Source organism: Papaver somniferum, chromosome 6 (genome assembly GCF_003573695.1).
Source record: "Papaver somniferum cultivar HN1 chromosome 6, ASM357369v1, whole genome shotgun sequence".
Classification (NCBI taxonomy): Eukaryota; Viridiplantae; Streptophyta; class Magnoliopsida; order Ranunculales; family Papaveraceae; genus Papaver; species Papaver somniferum.
The window spans coordinates 107,876,000-107,887,829 of record NC_039363.1 but is presented as its reverse complement, the minus strand read 5'-3'; the positions used below and the strand labels follow the sequence as shown (position 1 = coordinate 107,887,829).

The 11,830-nt window shown below is 35.1% G+C and overlaps 1 protein-coding gene across 1 annotated transcript; it reads left to right on the top strand.

Annotated features, from left to right (window-relative positions):
- The first annotated feature begins 718 nt into the window (after positions 1 to 718).
- LOC113288779 lies at positions 719 to 2,367 on the top strand. The gene is made up of 4 exons (XM_026537897.1): positions 719 to 1,070; positions 1,184 to 1,292; positions 1,454 to 1,676; positions 2,103 to 2,367. The coding sequence occupies exons 1-4, from the start codon at positions 901 to 903 to the stop codon at positions 2,207 to 2,209; spliced, it is 609 nt and encodes a 202-aa protein (XP_026393682.1). The 5' UTR covers positions 719 to 900; the 3' UTR covers positions 2,210 to 2,367.
- Positions 2,368 to 11,830: the final 9,463 nt, after the last annotated feature.

The window sequence follows — 11,830 nt, the reverse complement described above, 5'->3', positions numbered from 1 at the left end:
ACTGGACATGTACGTAATTAACATTAATTACCTATTCTACTGTAGTTTTTAGAAAATTCCAAAAAAAGCTTTAGACGAAACTGCTGTAGAAAGTAAAAAGGACAAGAAACAGAAGAAACCTACCGAAGTCGAATGATCAGAAAAGAAGGATAAGAACAGATACTAGATTCCCTCAAATCATTTTGGTGGGTCCAGTCCATATAACGTGTAGAACCGACCAAACAAAACGATCCAGATCAACGTCTAGCTGATACGATTTGATCCTCCCTCCGGGTGTGTATATCGTGCATGTGTACAGTCAGCACTTAGTCATCGCTAGTACTCCTCCATCCCATGTGAAAATCCAATAATAAATTAGTAATGAAGATCCAGCGCATAACATGGCCAGCTCAGCTCCTCCATATCTTATTAGAAAAAAATCTTTATGCAGGTTTTTGAAACCCTGTTTGCATGGATGTTGTGAAGCTGACTTTCTTAGAGTTTCTGTTTTTGTAATGACATCCCTCTTTGTTTCACAATATCACGAGTTTACCCTCCCAATAATGCATGTATTTTGTCATATTAGTATTTGATAAAGAGGACTAAAGCTAGGCAGCTGAGCTGAGTGAGCTCTATCATAAATCCTTTTCAAATGGAAGGAGGTAAAGTTTAATTATATGCATTCTCAAGGGAGTGTAATTCCTACAAGTTCGTCTATAAATAGAGTTCCTCATCTCATATCAGAATTCAGAGCTAAAGCCTTAAAGGTAAAAAGCATCTAGATTTTTTAGAAGTTTAGCTTCAGAGAAGTAGTTTTTTATTAAATTAGAAAGCTAAATTGCTTTTAGTTTTGAGCTAATCTTTCCATTTTGATCAAAGAAAGACAAATTTTGTTTAAAGTGAGTGGGAGAATTCGAGATAATGGGTATTTTTCAGGAACATGATTTAAGCAATTCTGCTTTGCCATTGTTGTCTCTGAACCATGTATCATACCTTTGTAAGTCAGTTGAAGAATCAGCCAAGTTTTATCAAGAAGTTCTTGGTTTTGTTCTCATTAGAAGACCTTCTTCCTTCCAATTTGAAGGAGCTTGGTAAGATTACCACAGTAATTAACGTCAAAAATTTAATTAAAACCAACATAATACTAACATGAATTTGTCGCCAATTTTTCATTGTATTAACGAATTTGATTATAATTTAACAGGTTATTCAACTATGGAATTGGGATACACTTGCTACAGTGTAATTCGACTAATGATGTCCAACAAATGCCAGTAAAAATCAACCCAAAAGATAATCACATTTCTTTCCAAGTAAGCCCCTTTAATTGTAATAATGAGTATAATTCCTTTGTTTTGGACTCATGAAGTGGTCTACCAAAAGAAACCCTACCGATTCGTCTTTCCAATATACATAAGTGATGAAAAGGGTAGCTCCTTTATTAGCAATTAATTCCGTTGTTAAATCTTTACAGTGTACAGACATTGAACTTGTAAAGAAGAGACTACGTGAGATGGGAATGAAACATGAAACCGCCCTCGTCGAAGAAGGTGGTGTTTTCGTCGATCAGCTTTTCTTCCACGATCCAGATGGTTACATGATCGAAATCTGCAATTGCGAGAACATCCCAGTTCTTCCATTGTCAACAAGCGCATGTCCCATAAGAAAACCACAATCTTATGTAGATTCAAAGAAGAGTAAGCTAATTATCCCAAATAATTGAATTCTAAATCGTGCTCTTTATAATGAAACGAATAATGGCCTGTCAATGATCGTTTTCAATTATCATGGCCAACCTAACGCATCATTTTGAATTACGTTTTTTTTCTTGTCACGATAGCTAGAAAATCCAGCCTAGTTTTTCATTTTCGTTGCGTATGTAGAGATGATGACACTTTACATCACATTTAAAATTTGTCTATTGAGCCCGCCCCGGTCAAAAGATAAGGGTGAGTTTATATCACACACTACCACCCATTAGACGATGTTAGATGCCTAACAAGTCCCTTTCGAATACTTTGAGCATCCGTATGGCTAATTAGTTTCTTAATAATTTAGTTAACACTTGATTATTTGTGATGATTATTAACTAATAATTTTTAATCTTATTTTATGAAATATAGGTAAGCCTCAACGATCTATGGCCAGCTCGAAAGCACTTAATGCGGCAGCAATGGAGACACGAATGATGGAGAGCCTGTTTGCCAGTATGATTGATATTTCCATGTAGAGGATTCAAATTCAACCCACAATTCATATACTATATTTTAGTATTCTTTTTGGTTTGAAAACATTTTGTTGGAGAATATATTTTCATTTTCTTTCTTTGTAATCTATCTTGTAAACTTGTATCTGGGAATTAATAAAGTGGTACATTTGTGATAAAAATTTGCAAGAAATTGGTAATGACTCAATGTTTGCGAACAACCGTCATTTGGGGCACACCAAAAACTTTTGGGGTCTATAGAATAGGACAAAATCGGGACGTTAAATAATGTTTTTGTAGTGCCATTTATCTGGCTATTTTTCATAATGACAAAAATGTTTTTATTATTTATATTTTTTTAATTATTTTTAACTAATTAAAAAATATAGTTATTTTTAAATTAAAAAAATATTTTCTTTGAGATTTTCTTTTTTATTTTTAACTTTTTTTGTTTAGTTCGGCTAACAAGTGATATGTCGAACCTAAGTTTTTTCAAAACATATGTAGGTTCGGCTGATATGTGAAAACATGCTTAGGTTTGGCAAATTCGATAAAATAAATAGGACATCAGAACTTAATATTATTCTTCAGAAAGTGAAGTTCGGCTAACATCTTCGTGTTTAATTATCAGACGAACTGGTCATCGACACTTTCAAGATGAAAAAAAATAAGAAGTTGGGCTGATAATTTGATTTTATCGTTAGCCAAACTTTGCTCTGTAATTGTCGTAAAAAAAATTTCCATGCAATAAGAAAAGAAAAAAAATCAAAATATTCAAAAAAGAATTTAAAAATTAAAAAAATAAAAATAAAATAAACATTTTGTTTTTGATATTATTTCGTTACTGGATAAAGACTATTACATTAACTCTGAACAGGTTGTTGTGCTAGCCTACCAGCGAGCCTCGTGGGTAACCTAGCCAAAGGAGCCGAAGCGGGAGGGCAACTGAGATTGTGTCACAAGGGGAACAAGCTAATTCTACCTTCCATGTTAATTCCTGCAATATTACGCCATTCGGGACTCGAACCTAGGACCACCTGGAGCGCATGAAACTTTTTGGAGAACGGGGATGACCAGCTGAGCTAGGGGCCCGTTCCTGAAAATTAATTAATTAATTAACATTAAAAATTAATTAATTAATCAAGAGTATCTAAGTAATTTAACCACTCATTAGATAACCCTTATCCCCCACGCTAGTTAGGATCATCCATTTGTATGCCCCAAAATTTTTGGGTATATGCCCAAATGATGGTTCTTTACAAATCAAAAGCAACCGAATATATGAGCGCTGGTGAAGCCCAGGTTTAAAGAAACATTCACGGCCCAAATGTCGTCGCATAAGTGAATCTTGTGATAAACCAGTTTAGTCTTTTATCTCATACTCTCTCTCTCCGTACCAATTATATACTAGCTGTTGTGTCCGTGCAGCACAAAGCATGAAAAAATCTGAAATAGTGAAAAATAGATTGAAAAGTGCTAATAATAATAATCCTCGCGTTTTTAGGGGCCACTCGAAAGGATTTAGGGGCCAACAATAAAACAAAAAAGGTCACCCAAAGGGAAAATGTAGCCAGCCCTTATCTCGCGTAATTCGTAATGGCGAAATTACCCTTATATATTCGGAGGATATGATAACATTGTTATCCTCCGATTGCAATCGGAAGCCAAAATATTTCCCAGACTTCCGATTGTAGTCGGTGCAGTATTAGAATGATTTGTGTTTCATTTTTTCCATTTCTTTTTCATTTTTGAGTTGTTAGAGTTATAGAGAAGAAGGTGAAGGAAAAAAAGAGAAAACCCATTTTATCACTACAAAAATGGATGGATATGAAGAAGAAGGTGAGAATCATGACGAAGAACAAAATGTTGAGGGTTCACGACCGTTTAGAGAAGACGATTTGGGGTATATGTTGAATGATCCAAACTTTTGTGGAGAGGAAAACATAGACGACCCTTTCATGGAAGAAAATGGAGAATCGCCCGATATTGAAGCTAACGATGCATGTAAAACACAGGTATTGTGTTAAGAAACTCAAATACTCGATTTGCATGCGTTTGTGTGCTTTTGTAAACAAGAAAAACCGATTATTGCATGCATTGAATGCCATGAACTACCCAGATTCGGTAGATAATTTGTAGAATAAACCTATGAATATAACACACTGAGTACCAAATATGTATATTCGGTAGTTACAAGATACTAGTTTACTGCCGAAGATGAGAAAAAACCCCAAACTGGTTTTCCAAAAATATCTACATTCGGTAGTTATGTAGAGTTATTTACCCCCGAATGGCCCCAAAAACGAATTCCTCAGAAAATTTCAAAACTCGGTATTCTTATCCTTTACAATCGGTAATAGTTTAACATTCTTTGACTGCCGAATATAACAGTGGCCTCGAAATAAAATTTCCGAAAACTTGAAAATCGGATGTTTATCGATTAAAGTTATCTTCCGGTTATTTATATTCGGCTGGTTTACTATATATTTTAGCTTCCGATTATATCATTTTTTGCACTCAGTAAACTGTGTACATTCATTTGCATAAATCGGGTGTTTTGGGTAACCGATAGGATTCCGAATATAGAGTATTCGGAAGTTTGACTTATTTAATAACCTCCGATTATTGTATAATAATTTGTTGCTTTCATATGCAGGCCGTTGAAGAGTTTGTTGATGACTTCTATTTGAGGCCCGACACTTCCATATACTATGCAAACGATTTGGTATACTCATTACTACTTTTTTCTTTTTTTCAAAATTTATATGTTAAATGGTTATGCTTATTAGATTTGTTTTGTTTTATTCACGTTTAGACATTTGGAAGTAAGAAGGAGGCAAAGGAATGTCTTATGAACAAGGCAAAAGATAACATGTGCGTGGTAGTTCAAAATAATCATGTTAGTTACACTCGATTTGAAATGATTTGTGAGCGAGGTGGGACGCGAAAGAGTCACGAGGGAAAGAATAGTAAGTACATACGGAAGACGAATAGGAAATACCGAAGCAATACCAAGAAGATAGGATGCCCATTTAAGATTGTCTTCTATAAGCCCGATGGTATTAAAGGTAAAGAGTATAAAATGTACAAAGTTGATAACGGTTGTCACAACCATGATGATCCGTTGGATTTAATTGGACATGTAATGGTTGCCAAGTTAAAACCACATCAAATGCATACGGTGAGGTCTATGCGGATCCAAAAAGCGAGTGCGATCTTAAGTAAAATAAAGGCGGACGATCCCGACAACTTGTATTCTTTGTCTACAATTAAGTCGGCCCTAGCTACGATCAAAAGGACTGGTTGGGATGGTAGAACGGTCATGCAACAATCGGAGTGGTTAGCGGAGTTACACGGCTACACCTTGAGAAGGGAAGAAAAGGATGGTATAGTGGTTCGTATTTTGTTGGCACATCCCGAAATGATCCAATTGTCTCAATGCTTTCATCAAATTTTGTTGATAGATGCTACTTATAAGACAAACAAGTATAACATGCCGTTGTTGAACATTGCTTTCCATACTTCGGACAAAAACACGTTTACGATTGCATGGGGTTTAATGGATCATGAGAACAATGTGAGTTTCATTTGGATGTTGGAGACGTTGAGGTCCATTTATAACAGTGATAATTTTCCAAGGGTTATTGTAACGGATAACGATCAAGCCTTAATGCATGCAATAGCGGTAGTGTTTCCGGAAGCCCAAAACTTGCAATGTACGTGGCACATTCCGATTTTTTACTCAATAATAACTGAGAGGGGTTACCCTCCTTATATAGATTAGAGTTCCAACGGATCTAATTTTTGAAAATATGGCCATTGAGGTTTCTGAAAATATGGCCGGTTGAGGTTTCGTATCATTGGTGCACTACAATCGGTTGTTAACGATACACGTATTACCCCCGAATAAGACATTCGGTGGCAAACTTAAATTCTTATCTACCGATTCAGTTGGAAGTTACCAAAACTTAATCGGAAGTTAAATTAGTTACCAAAACTTCCGAATATGGGTTGTCTAACCTTCAATATTGGCCCTTGGAACCACCTGGAGCCATGGTGTGGTTTGTTTTGAACTTGTAATATTCGGAGGATAATTTTTTTGTAAAGTTCTGAATGTACGATGGCCCAAAAATCAGAATTTGGGAAAAACTTATACTTTTCAAATTTTGTCTTTGAATTAATCGGAAGTTAAATTAGTTACCAAAACTTCCGAATATGGGCTGTCTAACCTTCAATATTGGCCCTTGGAACCACCTGGAGCCATGACGTGGTTTGTTTTGAACTTGTAATATTCGGAGGATAGGTTTTTTGTAAAGTTCCGAATGTACGATGGCCCAAAAATCAGAATTTGGGAAAAACTTATACTTTTCGAATTTTGTCTTTGAATTAATCGGAAGTTAAATTAGTTACCAAAACTTCCGAATATGGGCTGTCTAACCTTCAATATTGGCCCTTGGAACCACCTGGAGCCATGGCGTGGTTTGTTTTGAACTTGTAATATTCTGAGGATAATTTTTTTGTAAAGTTCCGAATGTACGATGGCCCAAAAATCAGAATTTGGGAAAAACTTATACTTTTCAAATTTTGTCTTTGAATTAATCGGAAGTTAAATTAGTTACCAAAACTTCCGAATATGGGCTGTCTAACGTTCAATATTGGCCCTTGGAACCACCTGGAGCCATGGCGTGGTTTGTTTTGAACTTGTAATATTCGGAGGATAGGTTTTTTGTAAAGTTCCGAATGTACGATGGCCCAAAAATCAGAATTTGGGAAAAACTTATACTTTTCAAATTTTGTCTTTGAATTAATCGGAAGTTAAATTAGTTACCAAAACTTCCGAATATGGGTTGTCTAACCTTCAATATTGGCCCTTGGAACCACCTGGAGCCATGGCGTGGTTTGTTTTGAACTTGTAATATTCGGAGGATAGGTTTTTTGTAAAGTTCCGAATGTACGATGGCCCAAAAATCAGAATTTGGGAAAAACTTATACTTTTCAAATTTTGTCTTTGAATTAATCGGAAGTTAAATTAGTTACCAAAAATTCCAAATATGGGCTGTATAACCTTCAATATTGGCCCTTGGAACCACCTGGAGCCATGGCGTGGTTTGTTTTGAACTTGTAATATTCGGAGGATAATTTTTTTGTAAAGTTCCGAATGTACGATGACCCAAATACTGGCCCCAAAATGGGATTTTTCCTATATCAGAAATTTTGAGATTTTTTCAATATATACATTCGGTAGTGAGTGTTCTTCCGAATACTGTGCGTCTACTTAAATATATTCGGTAGCCAAAAAATTCATTAAACTACCGATTATTAGCAGTTTGTATCCAGGAAGATATGGCCACCAATATTCGGCAGATAATTATCAAATCTTTCTCCCGAATACTGTCGATGTTCTTGAGAAATGAAGAACACGACTACATTCGGAATTAAATAAGCATGAATATCACCCGAATCTTGATAAATAACCGAAAACCCTAGAATTTTTTTTTTCTCGATTCGACGAATTAAAGCGAAATAAACCCCAAAAATGATAGATTCTTACCTAATTGGGGCCATTTGAAGTTGATGAAATGTTTGACTATCGGAATCGCCACCACCGACTACATTGCCGGGTACGCCTTCTTCGCGTTCTTATACAGTTGAAATGAGTAGAATTTTTTGATTTGGTTTTTATACAGTTTTACCAGAAAGGCATTTATGTAACTTCAATATCATATAGGGTACCCCTTAACTAGAGTCTTTGGCTGGGTATAAATTGATGACCCTTAAATCTTTTCGGGTGTCCCCTAAAAACTCGAGGATAATAATAATTGAAGTAGCAAATAGAATTGTATGAAGGTCAGATTGGCATAATGGATGACGCAGTGGTTTGAAAGATTCGCTGTTGAAGGGGGATTCATCCATAAGAAAAGGAAAGAGAATTGTATTGCCATACTCTTATACTGGAGGTCCAAAATATATGATGCAACAGTACCAGCACTACCAAGACGCTGTAATATCAGTCTCATTTCGAGCAACCTGCATCATTCATAACAGTCGTCGAAGATAGGACAACATTTGATGCTAATGTGGATCACCATACAATTTAACTAAGACAGGATTTAACGAACCTTAGTAAAACAGGCCTTTCCATATCTCCAGAAGCGTCTTCCAACCCATTAATGTCAGAGAGATTAATGGTTGTCTGTCTCCACGATTCTTGGGTTCCCAATATCTTACCCGTAATCCATTTTTAATCCCAGCAATTGATACCCTAACAGGAACACCAGCATCTTGGAGAGCCAAACAACCAATTTTCATGCAAGCGTCACGTAACCAATTTTCATTTTAGAGAAAGTCTTATCATGGAATCCAAACTATTCCATGTGTGGAAAAATCATGAAATGTCAAGTCTAGTGGCTTCCAAGTTAGGGTCTTCCACAGAAAATCCAAGCAAGGTTCCACGGTCTCATGGAAGGGCTCGTGGAATCCATCTGAACACCAATAAGAATAGCGTTAAACGCAATTAAGAATTGCGTTTTTTTTTTATCCATAGATTTAAAATGAGTTGTTGAAATCTAACGGGTGAAAAAAAAGCTTCATTCTTAATTGTGTTTTTTTAGCTCAATTTTTAATTGCGTTTTTTTAGCTCCATTAAGAATAGCGTTTCTACCATTCCACCATTACATTTGCGCTTCCATCCACAGTTCCAAGTGCTGAGGTGGCGTGGAAGATGGAAAATGGGTGGATTCCACCATAAGACTTGCTCTTATTAGGTGCTTCCATATACCCGACCTTTTCGGTCCATGACGGTGGAATGAATGTTGAATAGATCATTGAAATTAAGCAGACAAAATTTAACTACTAAGGTTGCAAGAAGTCCTATTCTCTTTTTACAATAAATAACCTTATGAAAAAGCGCGCAAGGAGCAAAAACATACATTTGTATAAAGGTGGCATGTAACAAAAGCATTATATTGGTCCACTATGCAGCACCATGGGAATCTCATTGACCAAAGATTGTATAGTAACTAAATAAAATAAAACTCGGTATTTGACATAAGTTTACTTCACCGTACCTTACGTTCGGCGAATGTGTATAACAACCGAGAAGTAGCAAAATTTGATAAACCAAAAGAAATTAAACTTCACTTCAGTAGATAATTACCTTCTCTATCATCTCTAATGGTTGATGCCCTTCTCTTTAGCAATCCTACTTTGTGTTTGTGTATATTTGATTACTAACGGATCTGGAACAAATGAATAAGTATGAAACAAAAGCCAACGTTGGCAAACCTGGAAGTTTCATACTTTATGTTTGGACTGAAGCTTGTTGCAATGGTGCATTGTTGTCACAAAATTGTTGGTAAAACTTTTATCCACAAAAGAACAGGCAATTGTTGCTAGATATGTATTTCATTAAATCCACAAAAGCATATGTGCATATTTACAAAATTTATGTTAAGTACGGAATGTTCACCCAAAACTTCTGCCCAAAATTCAAAATTAAAAACATGGGATGCATTGTTCTGAATACCCTACTTATGTCAGTAGTTCTGGTTTACCACCGTCTAGTTTGATTTACACATTTAATCTATTAAGAAACAATAACTCGGCCGCTAATTTAAGTAGCACACATTTAAGTTGGATTGTTCTTCATACTACAAAATCATCTATTCTTGCCAAGACATCAAACCAACTTAGGAAATTTGACACATAACAAAAATAGTAGTCACAAAGGTAAAGATAAAGATTATCATTTCACTTCAATCAGTCTCTAAGACTATTTTAGACTTCTTTTTTTTTTTTTTTTTTTTTTTTTTGTATTCGGATATTTGTTTTAGAAAAAAAAAACTGTTAATTACAATTTGGTTTATATGTCTATTATGTAGGATGATGAATCAACCATTGAACTCTAATCTAGAGTTCAGATTGTCTTTATTAATCTATTGGTTCGAGATTATCAGCTCGTACTTCGGTAAATACAGCTCATACAGATGATCGAGATAGTATTAAGTTAATACTATTAACTAAAAAATCAGAAAATTTCAGACCCGAAACAAAAAGAAATCGACCAAAAATCCCAACAAAAACCAGAGGCTGCTGAATGACAACTAGTTATACATTGAACACAACATAGATAAACACTCTCCTTGACTTTATGGGTTTATCTGAGCCTAAAATTTGATGATCTTTTCACCAGAACGAACCCAACAGAGGTAAACCCTCGACAAAAAAAAATCAAATACTAACAAAATCAATACAGAACATGAGAGATAAACCCTAACCTGCAAAAAGCCAAAGATCAAAAGAACATAAAAACAAAGAAACAACCGCCATAAGTATCTACACAAGAACCTTTATATATCTTTGATTCTGTCTTCATGCTTCCATATATTATCATCTGCAATAATTAAGAATCAGAACAGAGAATGAAAAATAAAAAGAAAGGAGGCGGTAAACAGGGAAAAGAGAATTATGTTTTGATAATTGTTGCTGCAAGGATCGAAAGAAAGCGATGGGAAAATAAGGTCAGAAAGAAAGAGAACTGGGAGAGAGAGCCAACAGTGAAGGTTAGGTTTTTTACAAATTAACTGGAATTTTTTTACATTACTGAGAAGGTATGAAATAAATCGGTGGTTTGAAAAAACTGGAGATTATTATTGGTCGAAATATTTTCCGGTGGACCAGAAATTCTAAGAAGAGAGCTTTGTTCAGCTTTTAACCACAACAGAGGAAATTCACCTGAAATCATATTATTAATTTTTAATATATAGGCGGAATTTTCATTTTTCCTTGTACCACTATATAGACGGGCCCAAATTCCAAAACGACTTTTTACTTATATTACCCTATTTATTTGCTTGGGAATCATCACAATTGAGTATATGTCTCTGACATTGGGAATATAATTAAGGGTAAAACAAAAGAAAAAAACATAGAAATGTATAAAATCAAAAAGTATCTCTTAATCTAAGAGAATTAATCCGTCCGCCTATATATGTGGTACGGAGGGAGTACTTGTTTATTCTCAGTGAAATCCTCTCATAGCAACCTGACTAGAGATGTTTGGGTGGTTTTTAATAATTTGAACTCTAATCAAATATGTAAAGCTTTATGGAAAGCATATTTTCTTCCCAAATTCCAACATTTTTTTTTTGGAAATACAATACCCAGTAAGACTAGTCTTTCTCAATATGTTGGTAACCGTGACATTTCATGTTGTATGTGTGACAGAAATGAACCAGAAACTACTCGACATATCATTTTTCATTTTCAATTTGCTAGAGTCTGTGTGGTATGTTATCTCTAATGGCTTTTTAGTTTTGGAAGACAGCGAAGACACGGTCTATAATCCTAGTATAGAGGAATGGCTAGAGAAATGGTTAAGTAACAGCTAATATGACAAGATCCAGATAGAAACTCTCACCACTACTATTTGGTGTATATGGAGAGAATGGTATTTCGTGGTTTTCCAAGAAAAAACAGTTGACTTATTTTTAGAATAAGAGTGAGTAGTTTATTTGTTTCAGCTGCTTATTTGTCTTCTCTTGAATATGGATTGGTCGAGTGTACTACGTCTAGTACTATTTTCTGGAATATTTACTGCACATAGCCAAGTTTTAATGGTTGCTTTTCAGTCCCACGACATGTCAA

Bases quoted from the DNA above. Each gene is read 5' to 3' on its own strand.
- LOC113288779 (XM_026537897.1), top strand. From the start codon at position 901: ATGGGTATTTTTCAGGAACATGATTTAAGCAATTCTGCTTTGCCATTG. The intron at 1,293-1,453 runs GTAAGCCCCTTT...AAATCTTTACAG, and splicing joins ATAATCACATTTCTTTCCAA to TGTACAGACATTGAACTTGT. The intron at 1,677-2,102 runs GTAAGCTAATTA...TATGAAATATAG, and splicing joins TTATGTAGATTCAAAGAAGA to GTAAGCCTCAACGATCTATG.